Below are 22,088 nucleotides of genomic sequence, written 5' to 3' on the forward strand. Positions count from 1 at the left end.
GAGGTGCATTTTAGCATAAAAACTTGAACCCAACAATGTTCATTTTCTTATGACACATTCCTATACAGAACATGCAGAGAGTTCTGTTCTTCGTATAGTAGCCATACACTGCACTGCAGTTCAGATACAATTGATATAATTTAAATCTGTTTCCGGCTCCATTCACTTCATAGTATGGGCTTCAGATCCAGTGTATAATCGACGCACTCAGTGTGTAGACTGGGCTATAGTGTGTACTGTGAGTAGAAACAGATTTTCTTTTTTCTTGAAACATACATTAAACAGCACATAAACAATAGCCGACACAAGCAACAAATTGAACAGATATAGCCCCTGCCCCATCCATAGGATACACAGATACAGTTCCTAAAAAGTAACTTTCCCCAGGAGAGGGCACCTGCCTGTCCAACAGAGAAGCACTAGGAGTAGTCTATGGCTCGCTAGCTAGTGATACATAGGGTATTCTGTTCCAATGGTGTAAGGTGTGGCTAGGCAGTCCTGATACGTTAATCATGTCTCCATATTTAAAGGAACATTTTCTATTAAGGTAGACACCCCATTCCAATCTAATAACATTAATTTCATATGAGTTCTTATTTTATAGGTGGGACTGATTGAGTCCAGACCTGCAATACATTTATGTGCTTGATATAAGATTCCCTGTATGCCCAAAGTGGTCAGTTCATCCATATCAGTAATATCATTAGGTCCTAATAGGCAGATCTTTGATTCATGGGGCAACACTACTCCAAATGCTTTTGCTTTTTAATAAAACGCAGAACTCACCTCCAGAATTCCCCCTACCCCTAACACATAGCATTCGCATACCATATGCACTATCCCTGTGTCCTTCTTGTTTCACTTCTGACATCTAGAATGTCTTAATTCCAGTTCTGTGTATGAGTTTGGGCATCTTGTAGACCCTATGGAGAAAATATATGTGGCAAAGCTTGCTGGGCTTCTAATGGTGATAGCTTGGGTACCATTTTCATCATCTCTCCTGAACTCTCATTCAAAATGGTCCCCACAGATCGTCGTTATAAATAAGACATGGCTCCTCACTTACCCCAACCTGAGACATTAGTCTAGGACCAGGTGTGTTTGCGTTGACATGGCAATACTCCTTGCATATCTCATAATTGCCCATGGGACAAATTACATGATAATTATTATCTGTAAATGCTGTATAATCTGTAAAAGCATCCCTCCTCGTGGATTAGCTGAAGGAATTTAACTCCTCTAGCCTCTGAAGGAACTAACATTCTATCTGAAAGATTTCTAGGAGCTTAGGATGCCATCATAGCATATATGTTGACTGGGTCTCTGATCCTATCCCATACTCTTGTCATATGGATCAATGTAGGTTATTTCTCTCCCCCTGCACCCTCTAAGATGCCAGCCTCCAAGTCACATATTGCAAGATCCATGCCCACCATGTAGGCGATCAATCTACCCACCCATCCCCCATTTATCTGCAACTTTTTAGTTGTTGAGCTTGTGAAGCAAAAAATTGTATCCAAGGGTTAGGGACAGCTAAATTCCATTTTCAGGGTTTTAGTCTAAAGCAGCGGCGAACATAAGGCTATTGCAGCTGGTTCAATTATACAGTAGACCACAGAGGAGGGGGCCCTACTTGAGAATTGACCGAAAATAATCTGTACAGAACTGAATTGCTTTTCTCAGTGCACAAAGTGTCATATGCTGCAGTTTCAGGGCTCCTGCATACAATAGTCACTAGTGGCTCTGTCATTACAACTAACTTTCCTTATACTGTAATATAACTTGCAGTATATTCTGTAGTCATGACAAGAATGTGAGCAGACATTGGCAGATGAGTGCAAACCTCTACAAGGCTCAGTCCAGTGTGTGAGCTCCCTTTTCTGCTGCCATTCTCCCCTAGGATGGGACATCGTAGTGATGGTCCCTCCCGTATAATAAGGTCTGGGATCTAGCTCACAGAATACAAAGTATATTTATTGTTTCTTGTGTGTGTATACAATGTGGTAATGTGTGTATTTGTTAAACGTGTACATATATATGTACTGTGTTTGTCTGTTTATTGGGTATACAGCATATGTTCTTTTGTGCGCAGTCATGTATAATATGTATGTATAACTTGTAAGTATTTGTATTATGCACATATATATTACGTGTATATAATTGCATATGTGTAAGTACTCATATAGCGTGTATGAGTATTTTTATACATGCTTGTATATTCATGTGAATTGTGTATATCAGTGTGTATATGTGTTTAAAGGAGTTATCTAGGAACTAATAAAGCTTTCCCTGCACTGGTTAAGGAGGACCTTTCACCACTTCCTCCACATGCAGCTCCTTCCATAATTTAATAGCTGCTACTCCGCTGATTCCAGCACACTTGGATTTTTAAATGCTGTTAGTTGCGGTGCCTCATATTCTATTTAGGTCTTTAAAGATGGTGGCCACTCTGAAGCAGAGCAAAGTGGCTATCATAGTCACCAGGTGTCCCCATCACTCCTTTTCTGGTGCAAACATTTAGGTGCAAACTAAAATTTCAAATCATCCTCCCTAAATTTGAAATGCAAATTAGTAAACAAAAACCCCCAAAAAATTATCTGTCCCATATGGCAAACACCATAGCGGGCTAAACAAAAAACAAGAGACAAACCACCATTTTTTCACCATTTCGTCTCCCATAAAAATTTGAATAAAAAGCGATCACATCAGAGATTTCCCCAAATGGTATAAATAAAAATTCCACCTGGCCTCGCAAATGCCTTTATGCATCCCCTTACATGGCAATAGAAAATATAAGTGTCAGAATATGGCAAATCCAAGAAATTAAGTTTAAAAGTATCTTTTAAGGGGCTATAAAGTAAAACAAACAAAAACACCATATACATTTGATAGTCCCTGAATCATACCAACCCATAGAATACAGGTGACCTGTCATTTTGGATGCAGAGTGCACGCCATAAAAACAAAGCCCATAAGAAAGTCTCACAAACACGTTTTTTCTCTAGTTCCACCCCATTCTGATTTTTTTCCCCAGCTTCCTATTACATCATGTGGAATATTAAATGGTTCCTTGAAGTACAATTTGTTTCATCTGACCAATCTGGATGATTCTGAGAGTGATTCGGAGAAGGTGCTGTGGTCAGATACTGTATATTTACTCGAGTATAAGCTGAATTTTTCAGCACAGTTTGGGTTTTTTTTTACCACAAATTTTTATTTATTTATTTATTTATTTTTTGGGAGGAGGGGGGTCTATGACCAGCCGCAATAGTAATGTATAGAATCTCCCATAAAATAGTGGGAAAAAAAGCTTAAAAAAAATATAATAAAGTAAATAAAAGTTGTAAATCACTCCTTTCCGTAGAATACATATAAAAATAGAAAATGACTGTGAAACACATGCACATTAGGTATCCCTGTGTCTGAAAGTGCCAGGTTTACTGAATATAGGGTATCTGCAGTGCTCCTGTTCCATCGGGAAGGGGTTAATAGGAGCACTGCAGTTACCCTATATTCAGCCAGGCTGAATTCCAAGTGGGGAGAAAAAAAAACAGTCCTCAAGCTCAGGGAAGGGGCAGACAGACAACCAAAACACCCCCTCCCCTTCCCCAGCAACTACTGCATCCAAAAACTCCGACCATTTTAAATTTTGAACTTTTCCAATAGCTGCTGCATTTCCCCCCTCTGCTTATACTCGAGTCAATAAGTTTTCCCTGTTTTTTGTGGTAAAATTAGGGGCCTCGGCTTATATTCGGGTCGGCTTATAGTCGAGTTTATACGGTACTTATTTCTCTATGCAAAAAGCAAATACATTTATAAAATTTATACAATGTGACTTTCTGGATTTTATTTCAGATATTCTATCTTTCACTGTTAAAATTAACCTATCCTTAAAATTAAAGACTGTTCATGTCTTTGTCAGTGGGGAAACTTACAAAATCAGCAAGGGAATCAATACTTATTTCCTTCACTATATATTCCCTGCCAGACGACTTCAATATTAATGATAAAATGAACAGAAGTCATAGGTTGCTGAGTTTATGTCTTGGTGATACGACCTTCTGAGACTTGTATATTTGGCAAAGGCTAAACCATAATATTCACCATAGTAGACTTTCAGTAAAATTAAGATAGAAGGCTCTGATGTTACTGTGTTTCGTTATCTTAATGTGAAATCTTTTATATATTTATTTAATATTATTTTCTTAGGGTGGAGTACATGGAAAAAAGCCGCCACTTACAGGAACAGCTGAACGAGCTGAAAACGGAAATAGAATCCCTCAAGTTGAAGGAACGTGAAAGTGCAATGGATATAATGCATGAGAATGCGGGCAGCAAGCAGAATACAATCAAAAAGGTGAGGCAGTGGACACTAAGTAAGCGCTGTGTGGTTGGAAGCACAGCTAGCAATATGTCCAATTTTTATTTGTTTCATCAATATTACAGTAAATTTTTTCCATATCTCTCAAAGTTGTCCCCAGTGCTTTACCATGTTATAAAAGGGGCACACTATGTAGCTGGCAGTAGCAGTTTAAGCTAGGATTACACAACCACACAAAGTCATCTCTCAGTTGCAGTAGCATCACAGCATTATTACCATTAAACACTTGCAGAGAACCTTGGTCAGATTTTTTTCTTTGTGATTTTTTTTTATTTATTTATTTATTTATTTTAAATTTTAAGCCATTTTTTTTCAGCCAACCAGAAGAATATCCAGTAGGAGAAAAAGCCCTTCCTTTATATTTTCGATTCCTACTGAATCCTCCTGGCTTTGGCTTAAAAAAAAAAAAAAAAAAAAAAAAAACCTGCATTTTTAACCAGAGCTTGTGGATGAACACTGTGCAGACTGTGAGTTTGCAGGCTGTGAAGGATGGGTAACATTTCTTTACTGACCCAGACCAGGCAAGTTTGAAAACCCCGAGAGAGTCAGATATGGTCACACTTCTGTTACTCTGCAGTGTATTGGTTGTGTTTGATACATTTCAATTATCGCACAGAAACGTGTAATGGTATTTATAAATGCAATGTGCTGTAGAAATAGGGATGAATTTATCATCAGTACAAAGCTGGAATAAATAACTCCTTGTTTTCCTGTATGACACAGCCATGCTGGTTTTATCTGCTTGCATAATATATTGTTCACATGCTGTGGCATTTTTGTTTTTCTCCTGTCAGGGAAGGAGAGCAGTCTGCATCTGAGAGTGACACATAGTGTGTGGCAGGTATTGTGTATGTGTGTGTGCATGTAATGTATATTAATATTTTTATATAACTAACCTGCGCGCGTGTATATGAGTGCAGCTCTCCTATAGCATGAGGGGCTGTTTATTGCAAATCAGTAGTCCACTTTTTCCTAACACATTTACAGTACTCCACAATTTAAAGGGGCTGTGCAGTCATGAGAAGCTACTCACTGTCCACAGGATAGGCCATAGCTTGCTGATTACGAGGATCTGACTGCTGGAACCGCTACTGATATCAGTGAGAAACGTCACACTCAGCTATCTGTGGCAGTTCCCATTAAAATGAATGGAGCGGCAGCACGCATTTACAACCAGTAGCTTCATTCAAACACCTCAGTTTTTATAAATAGTGGGGTCTCAATGGTCGGATAGGGGGTATCTTTTTGTGACTGGACAACCGCTTAAAATATATTAAAAATTCTGAATATTTGTACATGTACTTTCCTATACTTATGATGTTCTTTTTAATTTCAGTGAAAACTACCATAGGGTGTGGCCTTAAACCTTTTCTGTCCTGTACTGTAAATGTACACAGGTTAGGCCTAGTTCACATCTGCATTCGGTATTCCATTCAGGGAGTCCACTCGGGGACCTCCCCAAATGGAGTACCGAATGCATTAAAAAGCAGTTAGCTAAGAAACCACACGGACCCCATAGACTGGAATTGGGTTTGTGTGTTTTCCACGCAGCGTTGGCACGAATAATGTGGAGAGAAAAGTGCTGCTTTCATTACTTTTCTCTCCGCATAATTCATGCGGACACATCACGGAAAACACACGTACCCCATTATAGTCTATGGGGTCCGTGTGGTTTCTTAGCTAACCGCATTTTAATGCGTTCAGTATTCTGTTCAGGGGGGTCCCCAAGCGGAATACCCAAATTGAATACCGAATGCAGATGTGAACCAGCTCTCGGCAGGTTCGAGCTGCACTGTACTTTTATGGTGCTGGGATAGTTCAGGTGCTGACCCTTCATCTTCCACAAAAAGTGTAATCTGTAACTAAGCTGTAGCAAAGATCCAGTCCTCACTGTTTAACCCCTTAAATGCAACAGTATTTAAGCAATTATTCACATGGAAGAGGCTCCTCTTTCACCCTGTTATTCTCCAGTTCTTAACAACTGTTAAGGAGTTATGGAGGATTAAAAAACATGGAAAATTTCTTCTCAGGAAGTGACATCACGTCATTTTAATGGGACTAAGTTGTGGCATTGCCGTGGGACCAGCAGATATGAGGTCAAATGTTTATGAAGGAGTCGGATAGTTCTCTGCCAAATATATTTTGAATCGCTTCCTGAGAAGAACAAATCAGCCATATTTTCTAATCTACACAATCATTTTAAAGGCGCTTCTCCGCTGTTTCCATTACAGTTGGAATTTTTTTTCTAGCTTCTACCTTTCCCGAGCAATCGGTGCAGTTAGTTTTGGTGCCTCATATACTATTTAGACTCTGTACTGTCCGGTGGGAGTTATAGGCAGGAGCAAGTAAAGGGTGTGATTCTGAGAATCTCAGAATAACAGCCCTTGCCTGCTTTTGCCTGACACTGTCCATCTGACAGTAGAGAGTCAAATAGCATACAAGCCACCAGAACTAACATCCCTGATTGCTCAGGAATGGTGGGAACTGGACAGAAAATTCCAGTAGTGCTAGAATCAATGGAGCTGTCAATATTAAATGATGCAAAAAATTCCTCATAGTGGAAGTGGTTAAAGGTCCTCTTTAAAGAGTACTGGCTGTGTACTAGTGCAGGAGTCCTCTTTTCCATTACAGATAATTTAGAGATAGAAAAGTGGCTTTGCTTCACTATTACATTTAGTCTCACAGCCAGCAGCCTTAAAACACATCAGTACAGTTAGATTCTTAAGGAAAAAGTGGTCTGAACCAAAGCAGAAGAGCAGTGAATATTGAATGAATATTAATAATTCTAGTTAATTTTAATACCTGCACTGCAGTTTCAGTGCCCGGTGTAATAACTAGGCTTTCTGCTGTCAAGGGTGTAAAGAACTTGTGAAAGTTCCTCTTCAAGGCTGAAGCCGGACATGCATAAATGCCACCGTGGAAAGGCCCTGCAAGAACTGCAGCATTTTACCGCAGTCTAGTGAACCCCATCCACACATTGCAAAAAATTACCTGTACCGGAAATGCTGAGATTTCCAAAACCGTTGCATTTTTGGAAATCTTAGCATGTCAATTATACCTTCGGAAATGCGGGTGATTTTTCTATGGGTATAATTGAAGCAGAAAGTCCACAGAGGAAAATTCTGCAGACTTTCTGTGAAAAGTGCTGCAGGAAAACCCACAATGCGTTTCCGCCCCGGTTTTTCCCACAGCATTTTTTGGCTGCAGGCCGCTACATGGGGCCTTAACCTTAAAACGTGTATATCTGGCTGGACAACTCCTTTAACAGTATAATGTATTTTAAAATTGTAGTTTTTTTTTAAAGTCTTTCACAGTCTTTCAGGACAGTAACCATTTTTAATTGTTCAGAGGGACAGATCTGAAGACCTGCAAGGGTTAAAAAATGTCTTAAGGTGCTGATGCTTCCCTCCATGTTAATAGCTTGATATTTACCAAGGTGCTTAACCATTCTATCATAACTACTGTGTTTATTTGAAAGATAACTTTCCCTAGACCCAAGAATATTTGGCTAAAATATTATGTTTAAAAACCCTTCACTAATTCTGTAGCAGCGTTCTCTTAGCTCGTTTTCCTAAAAGGTATTCCGGCAAGTAGTGTTTGTGGGGTTTCTGTAAAATGTATGAGACCCGAGGGCATCATGTTTTGTTTTCCCAGTCACCTAAAATAAGCTTCAGTTAGGATTTCCTTCCTTTTTCCCAGCTTTAGCGTAGTAATGGTGTTTTTGGAATACCATTCTCCCAGTGTGGCTTTAACATGTTGGACATGTTGTTGATGTTACCCATTGGACTACCAATTTAACGGGTTGTCTCAATAAACCAGCAGAAGCTCAATATGGCCTTACATCTTATTTCCTGCCTACATTGGTGAACTAGCACCACAGGACTATTTGCAAGAGCCTTCCACTCTGCTCATATTGCTGGCATCCTGACCCTGGGTCTATGATGTACTTCTACTCTAATAAGGCATATGGACATAGAGGTACCCCATCGATTGCTATGTTATTTGGGCATACCAATAAACATTTACTGATGTTCATGGCTCTTTTAAGTGGAAATCCTTTTTACCATTATATTCTTATCAAACAAAATCTAGAAACACATTTTTGTGAACACTTGATATAGATCCTTTGTCTCAGTGAAACTAAGCTGCCAACAGCTATGTGACACAACTAAAAAACCCCGCTTGTGGATGTGTAACATTAGATTGCAATCCCTCGTTGCTGCAATACAACTAATTCTGGTGTATGAGTATAGCATGTTCACTACTACTTCCGACTATGTAGTTTCAGGTCACTCGTTGGGTTTTAATGTGACCACTATAATTAATCTTTTTTTTTTTTTCTTTTTTTTTTTTTTATGTAGATTGTGAGCCCTATATAGGGATCACAATATACTTTTTTTTTTCCCTATCCGTATGTCTTTGTGGAATGGGAGGAAATCTACGCAAACACGGCAAGAACATACACACTCTTTGCAGGTGTTGTTCCTGGCGGGATTCAAAACCAGGACTCCATCGCTGCAAGGCTGCAGTGCTAACCACTGAGCCACTGTGTTGCCCCCCGCTATAATTAATCTTATGGCAGGTGGCCACAAGTAGCTGTGTGACGCTAGCCTATAAAGGGCTTATTCTGTTTCTACTGATGATGACCTATCCTTAGGATAGGTAATGACTATTAGATCTGTGACAGTACTGAGACATTGTAGCTCCCAGTATTGTTTATCTGTTGCAAATCACACTGCCCATACACTTCAATTGAACAGTGCTGCAGTATGTAAGGCTGCCATTACAGTTTGTATGGCGAGTGAGCAGTGCAGCTCCTGGCATGTAAACAGTACCTGCAGTAGTGCTGTCTCAGTACAGCTGATCTGCCAGTATCCTAGGTGTTGCACCCTTGCTGAACTATTATTGAGGGGCCATTAATAGTAGAACCTTAATAACCCCTGTAGGGTTTTATTTTATTTAAATGCATATCTTTTTATTTTAAAGTAAAACTAAAGGAATTTATTTTTTTACATATAATGCTAATTCAGCAGCAATATTCTAGCAGTATAATATGTTTACACTAGCCCATTTGCTTCCATACATTTTTAACCCTGTCATTATGGGCAGCAATGCCATGTGATCACCTGACTGCCCATACACATTTTGCCCTCCTGTGTAAATGGGATATCAGTCATTCCTTTATAGGACTTCCTGTGAAATACAGGAGTACATCACCGCATGAAATTCCCTCAGACAGCTCTGCTTCCCAGGCAGCTTTACCTTTTTTTCCCCCCCTCTTCCTATTCCTCCATAAATATAGAGTGTTGTTGAAGATATCACTTCTGCCCATATAACAGGAGTGTAGGATATAGTTAGTCCCTGCAATGATTAGCTGCAAAGTTATAAAGCATTTCTGATTGTCTGCAGTATCTGTGTGTGCTGTGTGCAAAATCTCCAGTGTATTCTATGAGATGCAGCAGAACACTGCTCCGGTTTGTAAGTGCTGACAGGGAAAAGCCTATCACAACAGGAGAATACAATGAGTTACTATAGTGTGAGATAGGAGACAGAAGTTCTCCATCACTAGTCTATCAGTTACTTTACTTACATAAGATTTACAGCAGAACTTTGATTAGTCTTCTCCTTGTGTTCCTGGAAAGCCAGAGGCATTATCGAAAGTAAAGGCTTCATAAGGGCCATCATATCAAACAGGAAGAAGGAAATGGCAGACAGATGCCAAGGCAAATAAGTAGATGCAAGAGCCTCTATATCATTCTTTAACCCTTTCACTGCCAAGGGTCTCTGGAAATTTTGCACCTCTGGCTGCCAGAGCAATTTTCACAGTTTTGAGATGGACAAATCAAACCTAAATTGCAACATTAAAAAATGCATCCAACCTGCAGCATTGTCAGAATGCCACTTGGTACTGTATACGAACAGGCACCTTCATGCAATTTTTATTTAAAGTGAATGTTTTATGAAAAAATGCAAATAAATGTATATTAGTTGTTAAAAGTGGAAACCAAACAATAAATTATATGCACAAAACCTCCTAAAAATAAGAGTTCAATATGTGCAGAGGTCATTCATATCACTATGGCCTACACCCGCATCCACATGTCTTCAGAAAATCACCAGAACTGGAAGGAACAAAATCTGCTTTGAAGCTGGAAATGTTAAAAAAGTATGATCCTATAAAATGTAGGGATTACACACCATGAAAAGCAAGTGAACCCCTAAAACCTATATATTTTTTGAAAGTAGACAACCTGAAGATTACATGTCTCAATCCTATTAATATTATAAAGGTGAAAGTTTGTGAGTTTGGATGTTTGTGTTTTTGTGTGTTTGGATGTTTGTTCCTCAAATCACGCAAAACCCGCTCCACCGATTTGGCTGAAATTTTCCACAAACATAGTCACTACACTCGATTGCGCAATAGGCTACTTTTCGTCACAATAGCGCAGATACGTTTTTCCCAGGACCCCCACAAAACCCAAACTCACATCACTATCTCTGCAATCTCACACACTTTGGACCATAGCAAGCCACAAAATTCATATTACCCTCTACAGCAGAGGTCAGCAACCCCTGGCACACGTGCCAAGAGTGGCACTCCTGCCATATTTCACTGGCACAACAGCAGCACAGAGTTAAATGAAGTCCAAGCTCCCTTCAGTGCTCTGCTAGAGCTGAGGCATAAGGACACTCCCCTTTGAGAGAGGTGCAGGAAACCCAGGGGGTGGAGCTTAATCGCTCAGGTCTGTGCCTGCTATAGTGATTGCTCCTGCCGTCTGCACCCTGCAAAGATTCCCCGAGGAGGAGAGGAAGCTGCTGGCAAAGTGAAACTGCATAACACACAGGTACATAGGATTACTGTTCTCATTAATGTCAGGCATTTGGGGTTATTAGTTTAGTCTTAGTAACTCTATGTGCCTCACATTAATAGGAATAAACCCCATCATGTCCCTCATATTAACCCCTGTGGGCCTCATATAAAGGTTACTAATATGTGAGACATGGAGGTAATAATAAAAGACCTCAATAATGAAGGTACTCAATTATTACCTCCAAGTCTGTCACATATCAGTAACTCTTACACATGGGTTAATGTGAGGTACATGATGGGGTTAATTGCTATTAATAAGAGGCGCATGGAGTTACTAAACGGTCATGCACAGGGACAGACTTTATGTTGCTTGCTCAAGAGTATCCTGTGCCCAAAACGTACATGTACTGGCGGAAAATAACAAATCATACAATGTCTTATATCCAAGTATATTCACTTGTAATACCTCTGTCCCAAAGACACTATGTACAGTTTCTCAGGACACCGTATAGCAGCTCAAATACAAATTAACTTCAACACAAAAGTCTCATGTATTCTCAGAATTACAGAAACAACAAGATTCAAAGTTACATTTCATATACCATACCTTATACACAGTACGAAAACCTTAGCCGCGCCTGTATTTACCCACTTCCACAATCACCGCAGACGAAGTCGCGGGTACCAGCTAGTAAGTTATAAATAGCCACATCCACTTGCATGCAACTTTGTGACAAATACAAATATATATATATATTTTTTTTAAATTGCACTAAAACACAAATTTGCCCCTAAAACTCATGTTCAATCTCACATTCATATACAAAATACATTTAATATAATAACTTAAGTTGTAGACAATGTGTGTGTATGTATATATATATATATATATGTATACACACTATATGTACCGCAAACATCAACTACAACAAGAGCTCGGGCTCACATAGTATATTAAAGTATATTACATAATGTATTAATGACACAAATACTGCAAAAAATCAAAAGTTGTCCGAAAGTTTAGTTATGCTTTAAGAATAGCCCTTGTAGCACTATAGAATGATTTTTACTTCTTTAAAGGAGGCAAGTGCTCTGGAGGGGAGCACATAATGTCACAATAAAGCACTTAGCGAGTTATTCAATAACTTTACATTACACACAGGCTAATTTTCAAACTGGGGACAATTTTTATATTTAGGTCTTTTTACCCAAGTTTTCTTTAACGGGTTTGTCCAATTTCAGCTATAAATGTCTTTGTATAAAGAAAAGTTATTCAATTTTCCAATATACTTTCTGTATCATTTCCTTGTGACTTTCTAGATCTCTGCTTGCTGTCGTTCATTGAAGGACAGTCCATGGTCATGTGATGGACAGACTGGTGCATGGCTTGTCATAGTACTGGAATTAGTCCTTAGCTGTAATGAATGTCACATTCCCCATATATATAAGATAGTGGACAGTCCTGCTGGTGGTTTGACTGATTTTGCACAGACCAAATTTATTTTACAGTCTCCTTATTGGTTACATTATATAAACTTAAGGGACAGTTAAACTAATATTGCCTAAGTGTCTTCTGATTTATACTGCTCAAGATTTTCTGAAGTATTTAATGTAGTTTGAAAACCTGCTGTCCTTTTGGACTGTCAAGTCTAAGTCCAAGTTTTAGGCACAAAATCCATTTTAAAAAGTGGTTTCCTTAAGAAACCCACAGACCCGATAGACTAAATGGGGTCCACCGGTTTTCCATCTGAAAAGGGAATGGGGAACAGAATCCCCAGGCGGAAACCAGGCGAAGACATGGACCTAGCCTTATCTAGCACAGATAAAAATGGTACAACTTGAGTTAATGGCATCATGATTTGAATATAGATCCAGGTCTGCCTTTTTCATGTTCTGGTCATGTTTTTGCCCTTTTTAAAGGGGCTCTATCACTGGGAAAAGTCATTTTTAACTAATCACATCCTTGCATAGCCTTTAGAAAGTCTATTCCACACCTACCTATAGTATGTAGATTGCCTCAGTGGTGTCTGAGTAAGTCCGTTTTTATTCATATGCTAATGAGCTTCCAGCCAGCACAGGAGTCATCAGCAGCAGCAGCCAGTGCTGTATACACTAGGATACACTATAGGAAACAATAGCAAAGAGGCTGTGCGATGCATGGTGCACCAGCCTAATTAGCATATAAATAAAAACGGACTTATTCAGAAACCACTAAGGCAATTTACATACTAAAGGTAAGTGTGGAATAGCCTTTCTAATGGCTATGCAAGGATGTGATTAGTTAAAAATTACTTTTCCCAATGATAAAGCCCCTTTAACGCTACCCTTGTCATTCTCCTGAAAGGGGGCATGATGTGGGAGGTGTCTCTGTAAATTTGGTGTAAAAGATGCCTGAAATCAACGCCGTGCAGTCACATGGGCCTGCAGAGTTTGTGCCTGATTTATTTTTAGGGGGAAGCTTGCGTCTCATCATAAATGAGACAAACCCTCAACCATATGTTGTATTCGCCAGTTTTCATAAATCTCCACCTATGTCTGTAACTAAAGTCAAATACATATGAGATATGAGAAAAGCAACACAGGACATCCTGTAGGCAAGTACTGTATGTAAAGGATAACAAATTCATACTAAACATAATGGGGCCAGATTTACTAATGAAAATGCGCAAAAACTCTGTATACTTTGGTCTCGCCAGAGATTGGCCCTTTTTCTGGCGGAAACAAGTGTATAGGAGGACCTGTCAGCAGGTCTGAATAACCTAAGGACATACATCATCTGATGTGCGCTGTGACACTCTCTGCGTTTTGGTGTTTTTGTTTAGCTAAATTCATTCGGCTAATCCAAAGATATAAGTGCTTTTAGTATGCATGCACATTAGGGTATAGTAGCCAATTGGCTAGTAACACTGCTTTCTCCATATGCTATATGTCATGCAGTGTTACTGCCCACTTGTCTACTATATCCAAACATGCATCAGCATTGAAAGGCCTTATATCTATGGAATTGGTGGAAGAAAACGCCAAAATGCTCAGGTAGCCACAGCTATCAGATGGTGGATGCCATTAGGCTATTCAGACCTGCTGACAGGTTCTCTTTAAGATTTCCTTACTAAACCTATGAAAGAACTTTGTATCCCTGTGGTTTTAGGAATGGAATGCCTCAATGCTTCACCCACTATCTTTAATTTGTGCTTGTAAATGATACTATACAGACCTATTTTTTGTGTTCTAGGGGTTAAACATTGTACTGGAGCCGGTATTAAGAGCTGCTGTATAAATCAGTGAGCTTCCCTCCCATTATTCACAGGGCTTTCCTCTGTGCCACAATTCTGTCTCATCATGCCATCCTCCTCTTCTCACACACGAGGTGTTCCATATTCTAGGGGAAGCCAGCCGCCCTGCATCACTCTTAATTGGATGCGAGAGCTGAGCTGGCCGACAGAGAGAATGGGGGCAGCCGGAGGCGCCCCAAGGGAATCCCCCTCCCCTCTGTTTCTTTCCCTGCTCACATTGCGATGTGCACCAGAGCGGAAACCCTGAGTTCTAGTATGTGCTCCAGCTGCCTGTGATAACCACTCAGAATCCTTAACGCATTTCTGTCACATGGGCCTCAGCATTGCGCTCAGGACTGTCTAAAATAGGTGTCTTGTCTGTGTTTGGCCACTTAAATATTTATTTTCAGCTCTTTTATAATACATCTGCTTTGCAGTCAATGTGTGATATCATTGGCTTTCTACTTCGCACAATGTTTTAGGAGGAAAGATTGAGGATATCCCTGTGATTGGATGCTAATGCAACATCCTGTAATACATGAAATGCTCAATAAAGGAAGCGATGGAGAGCTTCTCTCCGTGAAGAAGAAACCATTGCAGACTAATTCCCACAGTGAGAAGATTATAGCAAAATGAGCCCACTGATAATGTAATATTAAGTTGGGCAGCGTGCAATCCTCGCTTGTTTATTATGTAAGGGTTATAAATAGGATATATATATTGTCAGACATCACCTAGACACAGAAGGCTTTAGAACATTACATTGGTATGAGTTCATAAGCTAAAAAAATGTCTGAGCAATGCAGAAATACTTCTTCTTTGCTTCTCTCTCTGATTCAATACCTATGATCCCACCTGATATCATAGGTTTTGTCACGAAAACCATTTTTGAACAATGTCTGCAGTTTGGCAGGGTGCATTTTACTGCTGAAAGAGTCCCCTCTGCCATTAAGAATTGCTATAAATAATATGTTTTATTTATATAGCATTAAAATATTCCGCAGCACTTTAGAAAGCCTAGGGTTAAAGTACAGACAAAATGAGACATTACAGAGTAATAAGCCAATTTGCATGATGGGATTGACAGCCCTGCTCGCAAGAGCTTACACTCTATTAGATAATAAATGAAGTATTCTTTGGCTACAGTGTTTAGATGGGTGGTAGTTGTTAATGTAACTTACACATATTTTAAAAAAAAAAAAAAAAAATGTAATGTATCAGACAAGGCCATCTTCTTCCTTTGTTCCATAGTACAATTTTGATGACACATGCCCATTGGTGACGCTGAAGGTGTTGAACAGGAGACTGCAAGGGCACTCTGTCCGGTCTGAAGTTTCATGGCTCCATAGGCAACAAGTTGCGATAAACTCTTGGAGAGAATTATCACGACCGGCACCAGTGGAGCTCACCCATAATTCAGGATATTTACACATAAAAGCAAATCTATGGCAGCCCCTGGGTTGCCATATATTTTAATGTCGTTTATGCCATATCCATTGAAATGAATGGAAAGGTGCTGTTGCCATCCTGATTACCACTCCATTCAGAATAGGTGAAAAAACTTCTCTGTTCTCCTGATCATTGGGGGTTTGAGCTGTCAGTCCCCCAGTGATCTGACAGTTATCCTCAATCCCATGGATTGATAAAATGGGAAATACCCCTTTTAATGTAGTTGTCCAGGCCGAGTAAGGTGAAACATTAAGAAACCCAAAATAATACTCCCCTGTCCCCACCACGCTCCGTTGTCGGCTGCTGCTGTGCAGTACAGCGTCCGCTGGTGCCAGTGTCAACTGAAGTCCTGCACCCCACATTGCAACGAAGGTCAATCAGTGGCCATAAAAGAGGAGCCAGTGACGTATGTGAGTGACACAAGTCCCTTTCCTGTGGTTGCTGAGGCCACTGATTGGACTCAGCAGTCACATACAGCACAGGCCTTGCTCCGACACGGGAACAGCAGCGGGGAACAATGGAACGCCGGGGGCAGGTGAGTATTAACCCTCCTCCCTGTCGTCCTCCAGGATTTCTAAAATTCCTTGGACAACCCGTTTTCACTTTTCAACAATGTATTCTATAATAACTGTACTGTGGGACTGGACCAGGCTAGTCTTCTCTCCCTCAACAGTGAGCTTTTGGCACTCATGAACCTGTTATTGGTTTACCACTTGTTTTGGATTATTTCATGTTGGTACTAAACTCTGTTGGGAAGGAGCACCAAACCTGCCATTTTGTAGAAGCTCTTATCCAGTTGACTAGCCATCACAATGTGTCTCAGTCAATGTTCGTCAGCTGACGCATGACCATTTTTGCTGATTCCAACACATTATCTTCACAGACATTGTTCACTTGCTGCCTCATATATGCCACCCCTTGAAAGGTTAAAGTGTCATGAGATATTAAATGTTGTTCACTTAACCTGTCACTATCAATATCTGATTATTGAGGTTTAGTTGTGGGCACCCCCTTCAGTCAGCTTTTTTTGTTTACCAGGCACAGCTCCAGAAATTTAATTGTAGCTCTGCCTGATATTACAACTCAGTCTGATCGGTGAGGGTGCTGAGAGTCACGTTTCAACAAATCTCATATTGATGGTCTACCCTAAGCATAGGCCATCAGTATTCTATTCCTGACTGATATTACTGTGTTTATAAATATATCTGTCTGTCTATCGATCTGTCTATCTGGGTGCACTTCTTTCACTGCCGCAGTTGCCCATCTTACTATGTGTTTGACATGCAGAATGTGAAACAGATTGCAAAATAAGACTCTGGTGTCACAAGAACTTTCCAGTACCTGACCAGGGAAGGTCGTAGGGGGATTCTCAATTCATTTTGCCTGGCATGTGTGAAGATTAATTGAGGTTAGGAAAGGCCTTGGTAAATGGACAGTGTATGCAGGGCTGCCAGCTGTCAATTTCTAAGGATAACCTCTCCTTGTAAAGTCTATAGCTTGGTCAAGCTGCATTAATCATTTATAGTCAGGTAGCCTGGGTGATTAGAAGATTTCTCTTGTAAGGGCTGTGCAGTACAGGAACAGTAAGAAACCAATGTGTCCATCTGTCTGAGCAGTGATTATAAACCTGTTTGCAATTCTTTTTACCTTTCTTAAAGATATGTACATTACATGTAACTACACTGAAACATATTCCAAAGACATACTGATAGGGATTGTAGATTGTGAGCCATGTATGGGACAGTGGCCACAATGTCTGAAAAATCGCTACAGAATATGATGGCGCTATAGAAATAAGCTAAATAAATGATAATAAGTATATGTGGAGACACCTAGATTGCTCATCTGCTTAGGGTGTGTTCAAATGTTGAGGTTGTGGAGAAAAAAACACGTTGCTTTGCCACATTTTTGGATGTGGTTGCATTTTTTTTTATGTTTACATTGTTTATTTAATGGGTTTTATCAATAAAGAAGAACAATAAGACCGATAAGCCTGTATCGATCCACTAATCGCACAAATATAACAGCAATGCAAAACACAAATCAAACAGTATCAGGCAATAAAGTCAGAAAAGAAAAGATGATACACACACAAAAAAAAAACAAACACCCACAAGGAGAGACAAGAGGAGACAAGTGAACAAGAGGGCAAAGACGACAAGGGAAAACCAACAACAAAGTAGGGGAGGATCCAGATAGTAGCATATCACAGAGGCTAAATGGCCCAAAACGCGTCCCAGGGTCCCACAGGTTCCAGGTGGTTACAATTTTTAAAGATGGAGTGTAAAATAAATGGGTTTCATCGGTAACAACTGCAGCCACATTGCAAAACCACTGCAAACTGCAAAAAAATGTTCAGTTTAAAAAAAAAAAGTTAGTGCTATTAATGGGTTAATAAATGCACCCATAACCCTTTAGCAGTGTTTTGAGTGATTTCAGGGTGTCTCTGGGAGCTACTGGCATCTTCTGCGTTTCTTTTCAAGGTTCAGCTTCCTGCTATATAACTTCCACACTATCTCTCTCTCCCTCTCCCTCTCCCTCCCTCTCCTCAGCTCAACCCCCGACCCCAGGATGCTCATCCTCCTTTTTTGACTGCTATAGAACCATTGCGGTTCCCTAGCTGGCAATCCTCTACTGTGCAGGTCTCTGATGCTGCTCCCATGCCTGTGCAGTAGAGGTGGATTATAGGCTGCGTAGAGCAGCGCTGCGAGTATAGTGCAGCCAGACGTCATAGAAGGAGGAGGAGCCATCTTGCAGGAAGAAGCCTGGAAGGAAGAAGATAGGTAAGTATGATGGAGTGGATGGGGGGTGTAGTAGTGATGTTCCGTTTCTGGAAACTGATTATCACTGGATAACCAGAAAATGTCCCTGGGGCGGTCACATGATCGACCCAGGTATTTTGGTAAATATACATTTTTGGTTAATTATGAAGGAGGGAGGAGGGTGTTTAAATTAGTGTAGGGCTTTCCATTTATCTTGAACAACCACTTTAACAATTATTTCCACTAAAAACATATAAGTTTGTTTCTGAGAACAGTGGAGACTTGCTTGTGCTTGCCACTACTGTCTGATACTAATGTCTGCAAAGTTTATATATAGATAATGTGTCTTGATATGAGGGGGTTACTGAGGATGGGTTAGGCTAGGATTGTTACCGGGCAAATGTTACTTCCTTCCGAGTGAATCCACCTCCTTCAGATGAAACGGACAGTACCTCTAAAGAGATGCAGCTTTTTTTTTTTCTTTTTTCTCTTTTTTTTCTCAGATTTTGCTGCAATTTTATGAGCCAAAGCCAAGAATGGCTACAAAAGGAAATGGAATTATATAGGAAATTCTTATACCTTTACCACGTTGTTGTTTTTTTTTTGCATTAATTGTGTCTCGAGCCGTGGACGCTGCGGCTGACTCAGCTGCGGAATTCGGGGGAAGATACGGCATGTCACTTTTTTTTCCCGCTAGCTGAAAAAAATCGCTAGCGGGGAAAAAAAAAAGTGATGGACTCCCATTGAAATGAAAGGGAGATGTTTTGCAGGCGGAGTCTGCGTCAAAATCTGCCTGCAAAAAACTCCATGTGAACATACCCTTACAGGACACACTGGCTATAAGGTGATTGTTGTACTTATTCTGAAACGTTGTAGCCTTGTTTCCACCTATAACTTTTTTTCTCTCTCTCTTCTAGCTCACTTTGCAGAGTACACAATGCAGAGTCGCCTTCTTTGAAGAATTATAATCCGTAACCTGTGTATTGCAGAGGTCAGCGTTCTCCAAAGATGAAAGAAAAGGCCATATTGAGACATCAACACAACTGCAACTTGTGATTTCCATGAATTTGCCTAAACTGCCGTTTTATTTTATGTTTTTAAAGGACGCCTGTGTTATGTCTCATTACAGCACAAAACGGTGGACACTACAAAGTGTTTCTTAAAACTTTATTCATAAAGTATATGGTCTTTGCAGGAACAGTATAGCTGTTCAAGTAAAGTGGTGTAAAATAGCATTTCTCCATACACTGAAAGAGTTATGCATATGTTGACAAATTTGCGCTTTTTGTTTTTATATTTGCAACGTATGTATGTGTGTGTGTGTGTGTGTATATTTATATATATATATAGATATATATATATATATATATATATATATACACATATTTTTTATATATATATATATATATATATATATATATAAAATGTTTGCACACACACTATAGTTTGGATTGTGAGCAAATGCTTATACATACCACTACATTTATGTGTATCCTATTCCCCATCTCTTCGTGCTATCTTTTGCGGGTGTGAGCACCATTACGCAGGTTACATATTGTTATGTACTGGATTGTGGTTTCTTGATGGTCTGCTATGGTAAGGCCAAGAAATATAGGGGCAGTGCAAATAGTTATGTATCAATAGTCATTTGGCTTTAAAGTATTATAACACAAAGTCCTGGAGGGGTAACCTATACCCTAACATGCAGCTGCAGAAACGGGGAGCTGGCTGTAACTACAGCCGGAGCTCCCCTACAGAAGGCAAGGACAGACCTTTGGGGACACATTGTATAAAACATAAAGAAAAAACTAGAAAACTAAACAATTTAAAAAAATAAATAATACGCCAATAACACGCCCTTCTAGCCCACCCCCAACGACACAATACAAAATAAAAATTACCGTAATAGAGAGGAATAACTATTTTCGAAAGATTTTTAATAACACTTTGTGCTATTTAATTTTTTTTTTTTTTTTAAAGTGAAAAAGACATGTTTTCCCTCCTCTTTTGTTTATATTTTCCCACATATAAAAAAATAAATAAAAATAAAGTTCTATGTGTCATTGAAAAAAGACGTAGAAATTAGTTGAATAACGCAAATGATAAAAATGTTATAGCCCTCAAAACCGCACATACAAAAAATCCTGAAAATATGTCTGGTTCTGGACCAGAAATTGGCCCAGTACTGAAGTGGTTAAGAGGTTTCCCAAAGAGGATTTTTTAAACCTACTCAGAATGGATAAAAACATAAAATCAGTACTCTCTGATCCCTTGCCATTCTAATACACCCCCGATCACGGATAATGTCTTCTTCCTTGTTTCGTCTTATTATATGGGAAATAACAGAAAATTCCCACTCTGCCAACCAGTGGCCATAGCAATGACCTGCCACCAATTGGCTAAATCAGGGGTAGGGAACCTTGGCTCTCCAGCTGCTGCGAAACTACAACTCCCAACATGCTCCGTTCACTTTCAAGGGAGTTCCAAGAACAGCAGAGCAAGTATGCATGCTGGGAGTTGTAGTTTGGCAACAGCTGGAGAGCCAAGGTTCTCTATCCCTGGGCTAAATGGACATTTCCCATGTGCGTAGAGACCAACAAGAAGCTGGTAATTATCAGAATTGGACCTGTGCAGGATTTGTGAAATGAGTACTGCTACTTTTTATATTTTTAATCTGAGTCTGTTTAAAAAAAAAAAAAAAAAACCTTCCAAACAACCCCTTTTATTCTTGTGAAATTGGAATGTAAAGATTAGTTATTTAATGTATTAACTAAAGTAAGATCATGTTTGACCTAACTTCAGCATTAACAGCTATGTCTACCTTTGCAGTCAAATAGCTCCAGTGCATCTAAGATAACACATTTGCAAAGTTACTTTATTTGACTGATAATATTGAACCAGATTTATTATTCCTTGTATACCAGTTTTAAAGGCATGAAAAGCTAAGTTTTTGCTTTAAAAATTGCAGCTTTTTAAACTGTGTATCGCCTTTACCTCTGCCTTGAAAAGGGAGGTATGACGAGGGTGACAGGGAACAGGACCATCGTCTTCGCCAGAACTATCATCATTTTACACCAGAAATCTGGTATGTATGATGCAGGAAGTGTACACCACTGTGGGTTGGCATACATTTATCCCCCAAGTGTACAGTCCAGCAGAGAGTGTGCACCCTCCACTGGCTTCATGGCTATGAAGGCTGGCGTTAGTAACACCAGTCTTCATAAATCTATCCCATTGTTTTTGTGTACAGTTTACAGACTGCAAACAAACTCTTTGTTAACTGATCCTACAGTTTGAGCCATGCATTTGGTTGCAAATATGAACATCTACTTTTAACCTTAAAATATCCATGTAGTGCTGCATATACATATAGAAACAGTTTAAAGGGGCTCCATCATTGGGAAAAGTAATTT

General features: G+C 39.6%; 1 protein-coding gene across 2 annotated transcripts in view; it reads left to right on the plus strand.

Annotated features, from left to right (window-relative positions):
- The window catches only part of NF2 (NF2, moesin-ezrin-radixin like (MERLIN) tumor suppressor), a 65,194-nt gene extending 45,242 nt beyond the window's left edge, over positions 1–19,952 (plus strand). Inside the window, exons 16-18 of one of the 2 annotated variants that reach the window (XM_075276653.1) lie at positions 4,210–4,357; positions 5,176–5,222; positions 19,593–19,952. In XM_075276653.1, coding sequence (XP_075132754.1) covers positions 4,210–4,357; positions 5,176–5,199 — 172 coding nt within the window. In that variant the 3' untranslated portion in view covers positions 5,200–5,222; positions 19,593–19,952. The remainder of the gene's footprint in view (positions 1–4,209; positions 4,358–5,175; positions 5,223–19,592) is intronic. The other variant, XM_075276652.1, reaches the window with a different exon arrangement.
- The last annotated feature ends 2,136 nt before the right edge of the window (positions 19,953–22,088 follow it).

This window comes from Leptodactylus fuscus, chromosome 1, assembly GCF_031893055.1.
Source record: "Leptodactylus fuscus isolate aLepFus1 chromosome 1, aLepFus1.hap2, whole genome shotgun sequence".
Taxonomy (NCBI): Eukaryota; Metazoa; Chordata; class Amphibia; order Anura; family Leptodactylidae; genus Leptodactylus; species Leptodactylus fuscus.